Below are 21,245 nucleotides of genomic sequence, written 5' to 3' on the forward strand. Positions count from 1 at the left end.
TCAAAATTATGTAATTTCAATACTTACTTGACTTCAAAACGTAAGTTGGTTATAGTAAGTTTCAGAAACAAGAGGCCCAAAGGGCCTTAACGGTCATCTGACTACCTTGGCAATAGTAAATCTAATTTCATATGGTGTCATTTGTCAGGACCATGTCAGGATCATTTTCAATTTCTTTCAACAAATTTTATTTCAAACAAGAGGCCAAAGGGCCTTAACATGTAGGAAATTAATTAGATATAGTGTCATGGTAGCCATCTTCGATTTGGGATCAACCAGAGATGTAACAACACTTTGTCGGGACCATGTCAGGATCATTTCATGCAAGTTTCAGCCAAACAGCACCGGTAGAACTTAAGAAGAAGTTCAAAATGTGTTTTCAAGATGGCGGCTGTGGCGGCCATCTTGAATTTCGGATCGACCCGAAAAGTTACAACACTTTGTCGGGACCATGTCAGGATCATTTCATGCCAGTTTCAGCCTAATCGCACCTGTAGAACTTGAGAAGAAGTTCAAAATGTGTTTTTCTAGATGGCGGCTGTGGCGGCCATCTTGGATTTCGGATCGACCCGAAAAATAACAACACTTTGTCGGGACCATGTCAGGATCATTTCATGCCAGTTTCAGCCTAATTGCACCTGTAGAACTTGAGAAGAAGTTCAAAATGTATTTTCAAGATGGCGGCTGTGGCGGCCATCTTGGATTTCGGATCGACCCGAAAAGTAACAACACTTTGTCGGGACCATGTCAGGATCATTTCATGCAAGTTTCAGCCTAATCGCACTGGTAGAACTTGAGAAGAAGTTCAAAATGTGTTTTCAAGATGGCGGCTGTGGCGGCCATCTTGGATTTCGGATCGACCCGAAAAGTAACAACACTTTGTCGGGACCATGTCAGGATCATTTCATGCAAGTTTCAGCCAAATCGCACCGGTAGAACTTGAGAAGAAGTTCAAAATGTGTTTTCAAGATGGCGGATGTGGCGGCCATCTTGGATTTCGGATCGACCCGAAAAATAACAACACTTTGTCGGGACCATGTCAGGATTGTTTCATGCAAGTATCAGCCAAATCGCACTGGTAGAACTTGAGAAGAAGTTCAAAATGTGTTTTCAAGATGGCGGCTGTGGCGGCCATCTTGAATTTCGGATTGACCCGAAAAATAACAACACTTTGTCGGGACCATGTCAGGGTCATTTTATGTAAGTTTCAGCAATATCGCACTGGTAGAACTTGAGAAGAAGTTCAAAATGTGAAAAGTTAACGCACGGCGGACGGCGCACGGCGGACGGCGCACGGCGCACAGCGGACGGCGGACGACGACGGACGAAACATGACGACTATAGGTCATCCTGACCCTTCGGGTCAGATGACCTAAAAATACGAAACTAAAAGCAAGATGACTATAGTCTGTTTCAGAAAAAAACATCTAAAAATAGTCTCGAATAACGGCGCCCCCTTTGGCCATTTACCCGCGCCCTGCGCCCTCATTAGGAAAAATATGGTATACATGTACTAGTCCAACACATCCAGTATAGAAAAGGATGTCAATACCTGGATGAATGTACGTAAAACCAGATAATTAGATATTAAGATACTATATAATTTCTGGTAACACCTATAATCTAGCTAGAATAAATGAAGCTACATGCATATGTACATGTACGTATATACACTGTACATGAATCTTTCAAACGATTTTGTGTATAGTTAATTTTATATCTAAATGTAATTTCTTAATGGGATCACATGATAATGGTTTTAATAAATAAAGCTGATTTGCTTTAAAATATTTTTGTTTTAGTTATATTTATATACAATCAAATTTTAAAGCTGAAATATTGTTAAGTTAACAATAGAAAACAAAAAAAGATTAAAGATGTTAAAAATCAACATTGTAAAGGTCTAATTAGCCAGTACATTAGACTGTTTAGCAGTTACAGCAGGTACGTAAATTGTCAAATAAACAAAACAAAACAAAATACATAGTTATTATTTAATGGCTATCCTTTATTTATCACATTTAGATTTGCCAATTCTTCAATGCAGTAGAAATAAAAATCCCATCATAATTTCGCTTGTTTACTCAATAAAATTGAATTCCTAAATTTATATCAACCACGTTAACTATCGCCCAGAACACAGTTCCTACCGCACAGAATGCACATCGTGCATACATCGTGCGCACATCAAGTAATGTTGTGCGGTTGTGCGGTCAAACAACTGTAGTAAACAGCGCCACTTATATGCTAACAGAAGATTGTTAATTAGATACGATCATAAAAGTAATAAAATAATTAACTAATTACACAGATTGTAAAACTTCATAAAATATTTATAACATTTACCTAAACCTATGTGTACAACCACCATTACAGGCGTGTAACTCAATCACGAGCCAGATATCTATGTAATTATGTATTCTATTTGAGGAAGATTTTTACTGCCAGAATTGTGTCGTCCATGCATATATAAATCCATTAATTGGGGGCAATTGTCACAAAGACCATTATTTCACAAAACAATCATGTCATCCATTAACCGATCATAGAACACGGCTCGAGGCAAAATCTGAACGACCTTCCAATGTTAAATTTATCACGAAGACGTTCATATTGCTTAGTACTGATAACGTCCTGACTTTGCTTTTCTGAGAAAGACTGTCAATATTCCACTGGCAGATCTATCTTTTTATTTGGGGGATGTTTACAACTTTTTGTGTACCTACAATATGAAAGGCAGCACTAGCATTATGTCACATATGGTTTAAAGGAAATAATTTTCCTCTGTAAGTTATTGAGTAAACAGATTTTTTGATAATCACTTGGGCTTTTTTAAGTTTGCTAATTAGTATTATATCCTGGATTTAACGAATTAGTTATAACTTTTTTAATTTAGAATTGCTATATACAAAAATGACAACATGTGAGGAAAAGCCCTACCACCAGACAGAATTACCCAATGTTTAACAGACGCCATGAGGTACAAGTCAAAAATGATGTAAAACATGGAGTGTACTTATGGTAGAATGTGTGTGTTGATGTGAAAGTACAGATATAACATTGATTTTAAATATAGAACAAAAACTAATGAACCAACACTAGTAATATACCCTACCCAAGTTATACACTAACAGAGAGAAAAGTCACCATTTCTCAAATTGCTGGATACTCCAATTCCATCCAAATCAAGGGCAATTTTTTTTTGGTTTTAAGACCATGCACGGCACGTCTTGGCTAAGACACAGTTTTCCTTACAACAGAAAATCCTCAAACACAGACGAGATATGAGAAAATATCTTGGTAGCAAGATTTACGGAGAATAACTAAGACAGAAACATCAAAGAATTGAATAGCGATATATTTTATTAACAGGAAAATAAGCATGACATATTATGATAGCTTAAAAGTGCTGGGGAATTTCCCTGATGAGAATATAAGCATTTTATGAAGATCACCTTCCACGAGTCAACTTTATTATTATTATATATATATACAGAGTGTATGTAATTCAGTAAAGGACATTTGTAAGTATAATTAAACTGCCAGCGACAATCTTTCATTTTAAATCTCTCTAGCTGTCAGAGAATACATACATAATTGTGGAGTGACTATTTATGGGGTCGGTCCAAACATGGCTAATAAAAATTTATCCTAACTACTAGGTATATATCACTGCAATCTTAAAATACAGTACAGAAAGTTTAAGGTCAAGGTCACACCAAACAAACCTTCAGGAAAGCCTCTCAAACATGAAGCACATGTATAAATTTGTGGTTATTTGTGCTTTGTATTGCAATAATGGAGATGTGAAGCTAGAGGAATCAGAGCAAAAACCATCAACTTGTGGCTAGTACCTGGCAACCAGTTGCCCCTTTTGACATTGAGTTTGAAATTGGGGCCCAAAGATAGAAATATCAGACACCTTAACCGCTAAGCCATGGTACCAGGTTTAGAGGAACGCTGGAGTAATACATAAATTACTGGGTGAGAGCAACGGCCGGATACCAATTAGTGAGCTATTTATCCAGTCAATGTGAAATCAAAACATAAAAATGCGGGGGAGTTTTACAACATTAAACAAGTTAAAAGGAAAGTAATAAAGATAAGTAAACAGGTTTTAGGAGCACTCGCTCACCTGCCTAGACTACTTAATGTGGTGTAAATTTGTTTGTGATGTTTGAGCCGATATCAAATCAAAACCAACCCTGTGTATATGAGGGAATCAACACAAAGTGTGGTCTAGAATCACCAATTTAACTGAAGTCAAAACTGTATACAAGTTAGGATTGATTACAATGTAAACTGCTCAAAGTACAAAGCAGTAGATTTTTTTTTATATTTTTGATACTTTACTAAATTACACAGTGCTGCATGCAAAGCTTCTTTACTACAAAGAATACGAAAAAAAGGATCGTGGATACAAAGGCATATACCACACAAATAAATAACTGATTATAGCGACCCTATACAGGAAGTGCTATGTCTGAATTAAGATGAAAAGATGTCTATAATCTAAAAGCCACAGAAGAGCCACATTTACATTAGTGGCAATGCTTACTACCGTGTGTGGTCGCTTGCAAGCCACATTAACTTTGGTGGCAAAGTTTGCCTACAGTTTGTGGTCGCTGACAAGCCACATTATCTTTGGTGGCTATGTTTGCCTACAGTGTGTAGCGGCTGTCAAGCCACATTACCATTGGTGGCAATGTTTGCCTACAATGTGTGGCTGCTGACAAGCCACATTACCGTTGGTGGCAATATTTGCCTACAGTGTGTAGCCGCTGTCAAGCCACATTACCATTGGTGGCAATGTTTGCCTACAGTGTGTAGCCGTTGACAAGCCACATTACTGTTGGTGGCAATGTTTTCCTACAATGTGTGGCCGCTGACAAGCCACATTATCGTTGGTGGCAATGTTTTCCTACAGTGTGTGGCTGCTGACAAGCCATATTACTGTTGGTGGCAATGTTTGCCTACAGTTTGTGGCCACTGACAAGCCACATTACAGTTGGTGGCAATGCTTGCCTACAGTGTGTGGCCGTTGACAAGCCACATTACCGTTAGTGGCAATGTTTGCTTACAGTGGCCATTGTTGACAAATCCAGTCACCACTTACAACATCAGGCACCACGTCCATCATCCGTAAACCAGATCGTAGACCAGATATTCATTAATCACGGTCTGTAGTTGGCACATTCATCAATGCCCCATATTGTTATAATACATATTTAACCAAGCCGAAAACAGAATGGATGATTTGAAAATCTTAAAAGACATTATATTCTTATGATATAATGATACAACAATATCATAATCAATTCATTAATATATTATCTATCTACTACCATTCACTTTCAAAAGTATCAATTTTCATGTTAATTCCAAAACAAGAGGTTCATGGGGCTTTAAAGCACATGAGGTTTTAGACAAAGTAACCAATGTGTATATTTTCAATGTTGTACAAAACTTTCTTATTTTCTTCTATCCAATACTTTGATACATTAACATTATATATTACAGCAATTTTCTTTATCTATATGATGTTGAGAAGAAGCTGCTTTAAATGTTTCAGAATATCTGATATCTGACTAAAGGTTAAGGTCAATATCTAAAAAAAATGATTGAAATATATTTGAAAAAGGAGTCCTTACATTCGGCATCAAATTCAACTATCAGTGACCTACAAGTAAAATGCTTCAAAATTGTATTTTTTTCCTAAATCATCATATCTGAAATTGTATAACTATAAGCTAAATATGTTTTTTGTCAAAATACAGAAATCGTGAAAAACAAATAGAGTATATTTGTTCTTTGGTCTAAACAATTTCAACGTTCCATGTTGAACGAAACCATATTTATCTGTAAAAACAAAATACATTAAAGAACTAATAGACGATTAAAGGGGCCCATAACACTCCAATGAAATTTTTGATGGGCTAACAAGAAAGCACAGGAAACAATGATCAACTGAGTATAGAGACTGTGGAAGGGAAAGTGGATGTTTGTGGGTCTAACTATAATCCAAGTCAGTGGATAGCCAGAGGTTTTGTCAGCTCCCCACATCAAACACAAAATTAGCTTACTTCTAAGGAGATTACAGATCTTTTGCTATCAGCAATATGGTAAATATCCTCAAATTCAGCAATACCGTAAATATTCTCAATTTCAGCATTACAGTAGATATTTCTCAACTCCAGCAACATGATAAATATTCTCAATCTGCAGTATTACCATAAATATTCTCAACCTCAGCAATACCGTAAATGTTCTCAACAAGCAGTATTTATTACCGTAAATATTCTACGACACAAAGAATAGCATCTTTACCATTCAATGATTCTGTGGATAGTTTGGTTGGTCAAACATCCTATTAACAGCCAGGGTCAGTTGTAAGAAAGCTAGAGTATCCCAAGAAAAACCACCAACCAACAGTCAGTACCAGCTGACAACTGCAAACCAGCAAACTAGAGGTTATGTCAGAACACCTTAACCAAATGACTACCACAGTGCTCTGTTGATGTCTAATGTTTCAACAATTCTCCGACTTTATCTTCTTGAAACTAGTATAGAATACAGTTAATACTATTTTCGAAGACAAGAGTGCAAATGTAATGGAACAAGAGTTTATGGGCTAAACAAAAACATGGACGGCTGAAAATTTTCCAGCAATCGCAATTAATGCAATATTGCTCCGACCAAATGACTGCTTCAATAAGCAATAGTTTCAGTTGACAAGTTTGTTTGTTGGAATATGATAGAGTTAGTGAGCCATAGAAATGAAAACATTCCTGATTGTGATGTTTTCTTTAGCGTCAACTACCAAGAGATTTAGATAGACAATTGATCGATAAATTTTACTATACTACAACACCATGAATACAGATAAATTTTGTACTATATACCATGCTTCCAGGTAAAGGCAATGACAATATCAAACCACAACGAGTGATTAATGGAGAAAAAAAAACACGAGCAATCTTTTTATCAGATGCTGCAGGAATCAAACAAGCTGTATGAAATATCCTCGATATAACCATTCTGCATACCGTGATCAAGCCAATAAGTGCCCATGCAGGGCGGTTAAAAACGGTGACAAATGAAAGGGCTAGGACCAAATTTGGACTAATCTTTCACAAAATCATTGTACTAAATTATGAGCCATTTATCAATTTATATATAAAATGAAATGGAGAAATTAACAAAGCAAGTGAAATTGAGGTCTCAAAAGAGGGGAGAGGTGCTTATTTGGTTGAATGCAGTATATGTCACTACCTTATAAGTGTAATATAACAATTTTAACATATTGATGAATATAAATGTCAGTGACTAAAGATTGAATAATCAAAATGACCTTTCCAAAATTCAAACAGATTTTGGCTTCCCAATCTGTCAAAGTGTTATTTCAGTAACTACCTGGTAAGACAATTAGTATAGCTTAATTAAACCCATTAAAACAAAGTTAAATGAAATGACAGCTAATTTTGAATTGAGACAAAATTATGGCATGAATAGCAATTAACCTCAAAGCTTATAGATCTAACAATAAGCTCATCATGATGCACCGTAGCTTAGAAACGCTGATGGAAAGATAATGCTGTTTTTGTTCTATTAATGATATCAATCCTTGACATTTTATGCCTGATATGCAGCACCTGGCCTAACATTATTAAACTTAATCAAAATTTCTCAAGATATTGTTTTTAGTGTTTATAAAGAATTATATTTTTTATTTTGTCGATTTTTACACAATTGCAATTTTTCTTATTCAAATGCTAGATGATATCTTTTACCATATTTGAGTATTTGACCCAATAAGTGCACCCATCCCTAAAAGTGCCCCTCCTCTTTTTTAGGCTTTAATTTCAGTTACTTCAAATTAAATGCAGGCTAAAAATATGAAATCTATGTTTTAATTTTAATCACCCTGAGCGGTTATTGTGTCAAATATGGTATGATGATTTTAAGCTGGCAATGAATCGAATAACTAAGAAGTGAAAAGTGCACTGCGAAACTGTGGTGTTTACTTCCTTACTGTAACCTGTACAATCGTGTAGCTCTTCAGAGATAACATTAACCTTAGTTTACACAAGATTAACCTTCAGCCCGTGATAATATCAGATTTATAAATATTGATAATGAGATCTGTCACATTCATCAAGACTATTTAGCATAAATCTATAACATTCTTAAATTTGATTGGACTATAATCAACTTAACTAGGCTCGTAATCAGAGCCATATTCAAACAATATATGGACTACCTAAATTAGCCAATGAACTCTTCCAGTTCAAAGCCTTGGAACAGTTCATTTCGATTTTCAGGGATAAATCAGCCAATAGTGTAATAATATCAATATTTAAAAAAGAAGAATCATTAATTAAGAATGTGTACAGATGATATTATATTGATAATCTGGAGGATTATAAGATAGCATAGTGGTTAATGTGTCTGACATTCATTAGCCCATTGCCTCTGGATTGAAAGTTTGTGGCCTTTATGATAAAGAATTACTTTAGCTATTAGCCATAAGTAAGTAGATTTTCTCTGCACAGAAGCTTTCTTTCTCCATAATTTGATTAGTAGCACCTTTTTTAAATGGCAGTGTAATTGTGAAAGAAATAGCATAACAAAACGAAACCCAACAAATATTTGTTTATATACCACAGTTATGTAGCCTACACTACACAAACAAAGTCTGATGGAAGACGTACAGTATACGTAGCTTCTATCCATTAGCCTACGCCATCTTGTTGTCATTTCCTTGGGAGAAAATGCTCCATGAAATATTAAAATCTAGCTTCATGATGAACACATGAAGGTGCGTTACAGTACCCCTGGGGACCATGTGGCAGTAAAGCTGGCAGTCATGTCTATCACAACGCCTCAGCTTCATAACTAGAGGTTAGTCGACGATCCTAAGTCGCACATCTAATGTCATTCTTATCATTCTCATAGCACCTGTATAAAACACTTTCAATATTTATAATGTCAACTATTTCCTGAAGGAGCCTCCCGTATATATAATCACAATTGTCAGAGTTGAGAGACAGAAATGAAAAGATTACCATATATATATTACGTGTTTTGAAGACCATGTGAGATCTCCGCGGCATTTCACCATCACGGCTTCAGTTAATACAATCACCATGGATGTAATTACGTAAGAAAGTTTTTAATCACAAATTAAAAAGTTAAGCAAGAACATTTATATGCAATGGTGTCAGCAAGAAATTCTTATACTTTATCATATCAAGTGAGCCTTCACATTTTCTAACATATTACTCATGCAGACACTTGATTTAGGAAAAACATTAATTCATTTAATTCAAATTTTATCTCATATGTTGAAAAAATTATAAATAGAATTTTAAACTTCAGAGTTTTAAGAAACATAAAAGACACATTTTTGTATTTATGTAAAAGAAAACAGAATGAGGCAATATACATTCGAATTTGATTATTGTATAATTTAGAAGAGATATACAGAAACTCCAAAATTACTGTGACCTATAGATAAGCTGATTGCCAGAAAAAAAAAACTATCTTGAAACTTTCACCTCTAATGGAAAACATATATATCAATATGCTATTATTGATTTATAGCAGTGTCCTATTTGTTCTAGATGGGTCAGATTTAAAAGAAACATGGAATTGACTAGCAGCTAGAAAATACATTAATCACCAAGCTGGTCAACATCATTAGTAAATGTATATAGCAGAATGATCAATCACTTGTTTTTAATGCTCACACATGGAATGTCTAAAATCAATAAAAAAACAATTTCCAACTTTTATAGCTTTTACAGAACCAAATCACGGCCCTAGACTCTCAAATTAGTCAGCATATTGAGTGACAATTGGTTTATAAATCAGAATACCGACAATGATTTTCCAGTCAGAGCATAAGTTTATATTGCCTTTTAAAGTATGGCATGTTTCTAACGAACAAGATCGATTGATTTGAGAAACTGTTTTGACAGACTAGAACATATATAACATATTTACGAAAAACCTTGTGTAGTAACAATACTCGTACTTTTAGTGTCGTGGATATACAGCTGTAGTTTATTGAATTTTTCAGTTAATTTAGTGCACCTAAAAATGTACGTATGATAGCTTCAGATACAATACTAGGTATACAAAATTAATTACTCGTGGTAAATTTTCTGTCTTAATTTACATAACTTCAATTTTTTATGTAGTACATTATTAACTTATTTTCCTCTTTAATGTCTATATATAGATCTGTTCCAAACATAGAAATGGGACAATTAACCTGCATGTTCACCCCTGAAGACACATTTAGACTCTTCTAAATGAAAGAATAGGCCAGTCCATTATAAAATTTCAGGGATGGATCAGTTAAACCTGAGTGTCATCCAAGGTGAACAATGAATGAATATTAAAATTTGGAATCCTGAAGAGTTATTCCCCTTGTATGAAATGATCGACACTAATATATAACATAAACACCATAAAAATTATTTTCTGAAATTCTTGCTTAATTACGCATTAAACCAGTTATTAAATTGAAATATTATTTTATGACACTTGATGGTAGCAACCGATATACAACAACAGGAATCCATGATTTTCAATTATCTTACCAAGGATCAAAGTGTTCCAACCCAGGACCCCCAACTCTATAACCAGATGCTGTACTAATTGACCTACCAGCTGCTCGTTTGACACTAATTAACCGATCCTGCACCATTATCTATACAAACATTTCACTGTACTAGAAAAAAAATTCGAAAAAATTTAATACTCTCCAAAATCCAGAAGGCAACTTTACTATAACTATTAAGGCTTTTTTTAACTATAAGCCCCCTCTCCTGTCCAAGCGCACACTATGAAAGGGTCTAAGAGTTATCTCCCTTCTCAATAGTTACATAATAAAGTACACAACTGGAAAATCAAGGTACACTTGATTTTATTCTTAAATACCATATTCTTACATTTTTTACTTTAAAACTGACATTGATAAGCTGACCCCTCTAACGTAATCATCCATTTTAAGATGTTACAGTCAATGGAGAAATTGAAAATGCGCTAACCCCAGAAAATCTGTACCATTTCTAATTTAGTTTTCAAGGACGAGTGACAAATTATATGTACTAACTCTGTCTCTCACAAATTGCATATATTTACAAGACTTAATTAACTGATATATAGAATTCCAGGAATGTCGATAAAACTAGTATAAAATGCATCGTGTTTGCAGAATTTCAACATTTTGTTTATAAACCTCACTTTTATTAAGACATTCAACTCCAGAGCATGTTTTGTGCATATTTGAAAACAAATTTCTAAAAGCCCATTAAACTAATTAAATTCGACCTTTTATAAGGAATTACTACGCTTTTCATTTTAATTAGTCAGTTGTTCTGTTCACCTTTCATGCATGCTGTTTCATGACTCATGTTTAAAATCAGATTACAGATAAAGTAAGAAAATCCGGCTTGAGTGTGGAAACGCCATTTAATCTGATGCTCAGCTTTGGCGTGACTAAAGTTTCTCTCATCCGCATCAAATTAATTTCCCAGAACAGTATGTTAAGCTAATTAATACATCCATTTTATATAATAATTAATAACTCCAGTATATAAATAAAATTAACCACTAAATGCTAAACAAATACACTAATGTCGCTGTGTGTATGAAATCAATAAATGTTTAGATGGACTGCCAAGAGCTGAAGTGACCGTGCAGTTTATCGCTTGTCAGATCGCTACAATCAGCATCTGCAACTATTTCACTTCCGGAACACACACACATACGCACGAATCAAAACAAAACTCAAATGTCTCTTACCTTTACACTGAAATCCTTGCTTTCCGAATCCCCTGAAAGTAAACAGAGGTACACACGAATTAAATACATATCCCCAGAAAGCATGACAACTTTATATTCGCATAAAACTAGACGCGTGTGGCGAATACATCAAAATACTACAAGCAAAACACACACGGATTCGCTGAGCTGAGATTGTAGCCCGCAAGTTTACACACGGAACATAAACCTACCAAATGAAATCTTTACAATGGCTACAGAACGTTGGCTGTTTAAAGAACCTCGGTACGAATTTGTGATCCTTAACTTCATGCACATTTTTCTGTCTTAACGCTCCTCTACGGTGAACTCCCTTCACCTTTTCGTCAGCCATTTTGACACAGAATGAGCGAACTGTATGTCGACGGCTGACAATACTCGATTCCGGGCCTATATATGTGATGCTCAGCGCTATTGCAGAAAGAGGAAACAACTCTGTCTGGAATCACAGCGTGGAATACACACTAACTGTCACGTTTACACTGTAGGGTATTCAATACACATCATCGTATATCTAATTCAAGAAAATTACATATAAGCATTATTAATTAATCTATTCGTCACGCTTGGCTAGCTACATAGCTTTAAGCGATTCATTTACCAGATAATCAAGCATCCCGGGAGGAAACTGTTCTAATTAGTATTCACTGTCGTTAAACAATGGCGTATTAATCACATTATATATGGTACATTTTTCGCATATATTTTATCCGGGTCAAATAGATTTCTCCATGAATTTTGTAAGTGATACTTGTTAAATAATCTTTGGATTTGGTAGCATGTGAAATTATAGTATATGATATTTATCTCAGAGTCTGTTTCTTTTTATTATTCGGTAATTTTAGGGACTAATTAAAGATACTCCACCGCCGACATATACATGTAGCATAAACGATACTCATCATTTGAACAGCAATAAAGATTACTCGTGTATATGCTCCTGGTCTAATTAACACAAAAGAAATAATTTAAAATGGTAAAAATGCATTTGTAACTTGTTTTGCTCTTGGTGGATGCGCAACAGTACTTCATTCCATATAGGGGATAGTTCTATGGACTTTTCCGGGACGCAATTAATTATCTTTTTTTTTATCTTGAAGTAAAATAAGAAGCTCAAACTTTTCAATGGTGATAATTTTGTAAAAGAACTAACTTTTGCAACAGAGGAAAAACACGAATTCTTCTGTTCCTGTTTTTGATAAAAAAAATCCATTCATCGGTTGAACGATTGTAGGAATTCAGAGTTCTTATGGAATAGTTCTTTTTATATATAAAATTATCATACCTGAAGCTACATTTTATATTCGTCAGATATCAGATTCATTTTTATGTCTCCCTAATTATTCCAATGGGTATCCAAACCGATGTCATTGATTTTTTTTATATTCTACTTGATTTATGTAGAAACAGAAATATAAATTTCTGGTAGAAATAGATCAAGCATCTTTAACGATAAGATAGGGAAACAAAAGTAGTTAGGTGTAAAAATGACCACATGTTTTTTATCCATAATGAATGAGTTCGGACAAACAGTGGACAATATATAGTATTCTTATAAATGTATGTGTAATATAATTTTGAGTTCACACCAAGATATCGCACAGGTGTGCCTTATTCGCAATACCCTGTGGGGAAACGTTTACGTACGTAAAGCTGAACAGCAACATGTAGGTTTGGACGTTTGTTTGCCATGCGCAATGGACAATATGGTCATGCAGCCTAAATATTTATCGGCGAGTGACATACATTTGATTGGTTCGTCTCTAATCTCATTATTTAGGGTATACAAGGTTTCCAAAGTGCAAGCAGCGTCAATAAGTAAAAGTAACATATATACATGTACTTAAAGATGCTCCACCGCCGACAGAGCATAAACGATACTCATGTAAATATATGTCTAATCTATATAAAAACAATCAAATCGCATGAAATAATTTTTTGTGGATTTTTTTTCGGGATGCAATTAATTATTTCTGATATTTTTTCAATGGTGTAAAGTAAGTAACTTTTGCAACAGAAGAAAAATACTAATTCGTCTGTTCCTGTTTTTGATAGAGAAAAAAAAAATTGTCCGCAGTGTAGCATCTTTAAGAAATTCTTTTGTAATCCGGGGTTGCGTTTTATTTTATTATTATTATTATTTTTTTTTTTTTTTTTGCTTTTTTTTTCGGGGGGGGGGGGGGGGGGGTGTCTTTTCTTTTTTTGCAATTTTGGAAACTGAGTTTCAGTCTCCTCAACAAACAACTGATGTTTGGTGGTTTTTTATCATATAAGCACTGTATATAATATTGTCCATTCGTTATTGTGAATTGTATAATAAACTGGACGCCAGTCTAGACGCAACGATTGCAGAATAAACATTGGAAACTTACACAGATTAGTTTAAACAGTATTTTATTCATATAATGATACATATGATACAGTAAATAAACACATTTCGGGATCGGAAAAGAAGCTTAAAGCTTATTTAATTCCTTTCCCTGAAATATTAAGCCAGTTCGGCACTGGAAACACCTTTTACAAGATATGTATAAAGAAAGTTTAACGCAGAAAAATATTAAATATAGAAAAATACGTGTACATAGAAACATGTGGTGAATACAAGATAAATACATACAATGAGCATACATGTGGTGATTACAATATAAGAAAATGGATTCATATTTCTATTAAAATTTGGTATAAAGTGTTATTAATAAAAAGCCAATATTAACCACATTAATGAAATTACACTTCAACAAAATCGTTTACTTAATTTGATATAGGTATAATCTGCTAGATATATTTCTTCGGTTTTTTTTGTATTGAATAGCTATCATCTCCCGAAAGTAAAGGGGTTTTTTTTCGGTAAGAATTATATCTAATTGATGTATAGTGTATTTTGTCTAGTTATAGTATAGTTAGAACATAATAATAAAAAATGATGATTAGTTTCGACTAAACCACAGGTACAAAGTCGACTATCTTCTAAGTTTCTTATATATAAATGTTGTTTGAGATTACTGCATTTAAGTCTTAAACGAGTGTGTAAAATTTGAAGATTTCTAACTCCTGAGTTAAAATATAATGGGGTTTATTTATACTTTTTTGCAAAAAGCGTTTAATTATGCCACTCGACGGATTTTCACGAATTTCTACTGGTAATGCATTCCATAGTTTAATTGAAGAATTTAAAAAAGAATCTTTATAAAATTGTGTTTTGCAATTTAATAGCTGTAAATTGTCTGAATGTCTAGTATTATACATATGACCTTCTGATACCTTATTTGGAATTATACGTGATAGATAATCTGGAGTTTTACCATGATACATTTTGTGGAACTGCAAACTTTTATGATTTTCTCTTCTTTTTGATAATTTTTTCCCAGTCTAAATCTTTATATAATGGACTTATACTAGATAATTTGTTACCACCTGTTACTATTCTTGCTGCCTCCAATTGTATATGTTTTCTAAATTTTTGGCATATATAATTTGGTAGGTTGTCCCACACAAAATCAGAATATTCTAGAATCGGTCTTATAATTGAAAAGTAGATAGTTTGGAGAGAGTTCCTATCTAGAGTATATCTTAAACTTCTTAAGACACCTATCCTTGGAGAAACTTTTTTTTAAATATAATCTATGTGATTTTTCCATGTACCATCTTCATTTAATACAACTCCTAAATGTTTGTGGGATTTTACATTTGATACATTAGTATTATTCATAGTTTTGGAGTCGTAGTGTCTATGTGTTGTTTTCCTAGCTATCATAATGATTCTGGGTTTTTTTCTGAATTAAAACGTACTAACCATTGGTTTGCCCATGCGTTTATCTTTAAAAGGTCATAATTAATGGTATCAACAGCAAATGTAGGATTATCAACTGTTATATACAAGGCAGTGTCATCAGCAAACAATTTGATTTTACAATTGATATATTTCACGATATCACTAACATAAACAAGAAAGAAGAGTGGACATAAAATTGAACCTTGAGGTACACCTGTCTTAATAGTATGTGTCTCAGAAGAAGTATCGTTAATTACAACTTTTTGATGTGTATCAGATAAATAGTTTTCACACCAAGATTTTTCAATTTAAATATTAAACCCCTAAGCCAAACTCGATCGAATGCTTTGCTTATATCACAGAATACAGCTATAATTTCCTTCCCGAATCTAAAGCCCTCCAAATTTTGTTTGTAATGTCTAATAATTGGTTAGTTGCAGAATCTCCAGGCGTAAAACCTGACTGACTTTTAGTGAAAAAATCTTTGTCCCTAAAAAAATGAAAATTTGTTTTAAAATGCACCTTTCCATTAATTTCCCAACAACACTTACCAAAGATATAGGTGTATAGTTCGAAACAGTACTTTTATTACCTTTTTTAAAAACTGGCGTAACATTAGTTGATTTTCAATGTATTATTGTAGTACCCTTCAGAACATACAGAAAATCGGTGATAATATTGATCGAGTGAAAAGCCCTTAATTTAGATAGGGAGGTGTTTTTTTAAATGTCAAAAGTATTTGACTTTTTTTTTCAATCAAGAATAACGACGGTCATAGAACGCCACCATGAAGAACACGACAACAATCGTTTCAAAAAGTGATATGAACACACGATCTCCGTTGACTGATTAATTTGCAAAGCCTCCTGATATTTTCTCTTTCTAAGATGAAGAATATGCCATAAGATATCTATTTTGAATTAGTATTTTTCTATAGAGTCGTTACAATCTGATTGTATACCGATATCATCCATGTAAAAGATGACATTTTTCTTCTTAGTCCATGTACATGGGTTGGCCTAAATTACCTCCCCTGAACCTGGCCGTGGCTTTATCAAGCTAATATATGGGGTGTGCTGTCGCGGTATGTTTCAGTAAGACTGTACTATAAAAGGGCAATAGTTACACAATGACAAAAACACACACCCCTTATATACCACAGCCTTCCAAAACATACATACATGTAATGAGACATTCACATACATATACATAATGCATTGCAAATAAAACAAAACACATTTGCTGTAAATATAGGCTGTAAAGCTTGATCAATCAACAACCGGATCATTCTGATATTTTATATTGAAATATAATCTTATGTAAACGGAATCGGTATAGTTGGCTACGGTCTATAGCGGAAGCCATTTTAATGTTTGGAATGCAATTTAAAGTTTAGAGGAACGCCGATTTTGATAATGTCACTACCGATAATTACTTTAAAACTACATAGCAGGAAATCAAAAGATATTTGATTAAACTGATTTCTTTACAATTCTTGAAGAGCAGAAGCTCTGGGAATATTGGACACAGATATACATACTGAATAAGGTCCTATAGGCTTAAACGTCAGTGCATACGTTATTACATGTACAAAATGTACATTGTTTTATCCCTATAAAATAGTTTCTGTATAAACTTTATTGACAAAAATGCCAATATACGAACTGTTCCGTCGAGCGGTCCAAAGAACTGTTAAAATCGAACGTTAAAAATGTGCTGTTTGACCGGAGTGACGTCACAATGGGGGTATAACAAAACAGTTATCGACTGGGTTTTCGGGCAACAGCTGATTTGTTGGACCCTCTCACAATTTCAAACTGTTGCCCTCGGCCTATGGCCTCGGGCGACAATTTGTCTTCGGGTCCAATAAATCATCTGTTGCCCTCAACCCCAGTAAATAACTGTATACATGTATATATGTTATCTTTCCGTGATCATTAGGACCTCAAAACGACTGGCCACACATGCCAACAAAACCGGAAGTACGTATGTCCAACATCAACAATTGAACTCTTCGACACAGAAGTGTGATGATTCGGTACAGTTTACATGTATTTAGAACTTAACCTAGCGCTCTTACATAATGTACATGTAAATGACTCGGACGCTTTAGGAGTATAATCGGCAAAAAACACAAACATCTGTGTAGTCAAAGTCGTAGAGAGTAAGCACCATGCAATATTCATAATATTAAAGATGCTCTACCGCTGACAAATGGTATTTTTTTTCTCTATCAAAAACAGGAGCAGGCGATTTAGTAGGTTTTTTCAGTTGCAAAAGTTACTTACTTAACACCATTATCACCATTGAAATGTTTGAGCTTGTTATTTTACTTCAAGTTAAAAAAATATGAAAAATAATTAATTGCATCCCGAAAAAATTCCGTGTCACTATATCCTATATGGAATGAAGTACTGATTGCGCATGCACCAATGGCGAAATAAATTATTTTATATTATTTATTGTGTTAATTAGACACATATATACACGATTAAACACCAATTATTGTTCAAATGATGAATATCATTTATGTTCTGTCTGCGGTGGAGCAGCTTTAACCTCTCTGCTCGAAAATGTCATATGTACAACGTTTATAAATGAAGGTGGCATCGTGTTAAAATGGCATTTAAAAAACCGAAATATCCTTATTTCTTCTTTAAAAAACTTTGTGGAAGTTATTTTTTAAAATGAATAACTAATATTTAGCGAGCTGTACGGATGTTACATGCTAGATCAATCAGAAGTGGAAATTGCTTCCTTTTCCATCAATTGCAACATATCGGGGAAATTTTCGGCAATATTTCCGAAGATTGCCGGAAACTTTTAAATAATAACAGCTATGGCGGCTGATTTTGGCCATGTCGCACTGTCGCTTTGGCGACTCTGTCATGCAAGCGACAAATGCTCGGGCATACTGTCGCTGTTCACATGGCGCACTGTCGTGAATTGTCGCTCTTCGGCATGACGAGGTCGCCAGTGCGACATTGCAACATAGCTGGACTCAGCCACCATAGTTAGGGATTTGGAATGGTATCGTTTGTATTTTGTTTAACGTCATATAAACAGCTAACGTAACCAATTCTACTGTGGCGTATAAGTTATATAGTTTCTTACATCTGCTACATCATCATTTGAATATATCTCAAATGATTGAGGAGGCCAAACCAAATTAAGTTTATTTGAAATTTTCCTTCTATTTCTACTACACAATATGAATTTACCAGTCTTTCAAATTATGATACGCATTTTTGACCATAATTGTGAAGATTTGTGAGTTATACCTTCCCTAACGACCACCTCTGTTTAATGATCACCTCTTAATCAGACCATTTTTATTTGTCCATTAGGTGGCCTTTAAAGACAGGTTTTACCGTATTTGCAAAACAAAAACTTTAATTACAAAAACAGTTTGTATTTGACAATGTGTATTTAGTTTTCATTTTAAAACCAGGAAAAATTATTTTTGAATCTCCAAATGTGAAAAGAAATTGTCTGCCTATACATCTATTAAATGTATATAAAAATTTGCTGGAAAATCTACTCACACAAAGAACGTATCCAAATAAGCCTTGTGGCCATACATCGAGACAGTCGATCTCATTTAAATAAAAAGAGCAGGAAGATTTTAAAAACTTTGTTTTGTGTTCGTCTAGACAGACAGCCACGTAAGAATTCTTAAAATTAGCAAAAAAGGAAACAAAACGGTTCCACTCCTTTAAAAATTAAAAACCGGAAATAGCATATTCAATGGATATTTTAACTATTTTAGTCTTTAACGTCACATGTTCGCTAATTTTGTATTCAGTACTTAGTGCGGGAAACACACACATTTAATATTTTTTTAAACTAGATAGTCAAGCTATCAAGTTTTTCATTTTCCTTATAAATAGATGAAAATAAATAAAACAGTCAACGAGGCATTAATATACTCAAAAAAATGAACACACACAAGTGTAAAGATAGAAATAAGTTGCTGTAGATTGTTCGTTTATAGCGAACCAGTAGTAGAGGTTTGACATTTGATAACTAACCCGGAAAAAATCGAAACGTGCAGTCCGCTGCACATATTATTCATCCGAAAAGTACATAACACACCGAACGTAACATTACCTACGACTGTGACAGCAACGCACTTTATTCACCCGAAACGCACTTTATCCATCCTCATACACTTTACACGTATGGCCTGCATCACATTTATGGGTGACCGCCTTATATCCCTACGACCCAATAGTCCGAAAGCCCATTAGTCCAAGGGCACGTTAGTCCGAAGCCCCATTAGTCCTAACGCCCACTAGTCCGAAATCAGATAATATAACTGGAATTTATATGCGAACAGTATTCGAAATGAAACAAACGTTTATTACGGTTTTCGATGCAAAATATTTGTTGTAAATTTTCTAAGGTATACTTACATGTATGTGACTCTATATCTTTGATATGGAAAATGATAATAAACAACGAAATGTTGCAAATTAAAAAAAAAACAAAAACAAAAAAAACATTTTATTTTGATGTAATTTTGACCTTGCAATGCTTCATGAAGAAATTACAACTTGCCGTCCATAGAAATTGTCAGATCAGAAGTGCAGGAAAATTTTTTCGTGAAAATACAATTGTACGTTAATTTTAACAACTATATAACTTGCAATATTTACTAATTTTCGGACAAACGGGCCTTCGAACTATTGGGCCTTCGGACGATTGGACCTTCGGACTAACGGGCCTTCGGACTATTAGGCTGTAGGGATATAAGGGTGTCACATGCTGGTGAAGCACAAAATACATTGACAAGTTGCGTTTGAATTGTGGACTGGTTTGTTGTAGAATACGATGCCAAGGACATCTGAACTAAATTACGAGATTGTGTACTGAATTCATTTGTCATGGAAACTCGTTCGATTTGACAATAAGACTCCAAGTGAACCGGAAGTTCAATGCCCGCGTTATGTGACGAAGTTTCGAGAAGAAGTAACGACTATCAATTTACACGCCATGAGTGTATTCTATAATTGACGAGGCGTGTGTAATTCCCTACACAGACCAATTAATTCACACTCCACAGGAACAAGCCATAATTTTGCCATATACACCTGCCGAATGTAGATGACCGATGAGTGGTTGCAGTGAATACATGTGAATATTGACTGGCTGATTAAGTTTTCAATAACGTCCTTCTCGTGTATATGCGGTGTGTTTCGTGTATGAATTGTGTATATGGTTTTGGGAGACTGTGGTTTGTGTTCGCGTTGTGACTCTTTGTAACGTCTGCCCATTTTATAGTGCAATCCCACTGAAGCAAAAATACATAGAATAGTACGTCCCATCCGGTCACATTATCAAGACTGACAACGGACGAACCAGTCGTTCCACTCCTACTTTTCCACCGCTGAGCGCTGGGCGCTGGGCGCTGAACAGGAACAGAAACTGCCGCTTTTATAGACTAAGGTGTGTACAATTTCTAGCGCCCCACCTACAGACAGAAACCTCTTCGGCCTTATCAGTTCTGGGTCGCAAGGCCTATAAGTGTTCATTTTGTTGAAGGCTTGCTAGCTGTTTTCTACTGGAATTTCCACAAAAAAAGCGCTTACGAAATACAACCAATGCAACTGAAACCTACATATTTATTTGTTAATTTCAA

General features: G+C 34.5%; 2 protein-coding genes across 6 annotated transcripts in view; one reads left to right on the plus strand and one right to left on the minus strand.

The window, feature by feature from the left end:
• LOC138323852 (calcium-dependent protein kinase C-like) overlaps window positions 1-12,255 on the minus strand; it is a 156,000-nt gene extending 143,745 nt beyond the window's left edge. For 4 of the 5 annotated variants that reach the window (XR_011208598.1, XM_069268746.1, XM_069268748.1 and 1 more), the window contains exons 1-2: window positions 12,027-12,255; window positions 11,815-11,846 (exon numbers count right to left, since the gene is read on the minus strand). Coding sequence is in view for 4 of the 5 variants with exons in the window: in XM_069268746.1 (XP_069124847.1) it covers window positions 11,815-11,846; window positions 12,027-12,166 (172 nt within the window). In the remaining variant the exon portion in view is untranslated. The remainder of the gene's footprint in view (window positions 1-11,814; window positions 11,847-12,026) is intronic. The other variant, XM_069268749.1, reaches the window with a different exon arrangement.
• LOC138323854 (exportin-6-like) overlaps window positions 1-21,245 on the plus strand; it is a 603,808-nt gene that overhangs the window by 508,779 nt on the left and 73,784 nt on the right. The gene's annotated exons all lie outside the window — the stretch shown is intronic.

This window comes from Argopecten irradians, chromosome 5 (genome assembly GCF_041381155.1).
Source record: "Argopecten irradians isolate NY chromosome 5, Ai_NY, whole genome shotgun sequence".
In the NCBI taxonomy this organism is placed as follows: domain Eukaryota; kingdom Metazoa; phylum Mollusca; class Bivalvia; order Pectinida; family Pectinidae; genus Argopecten; species Argopecten irradians.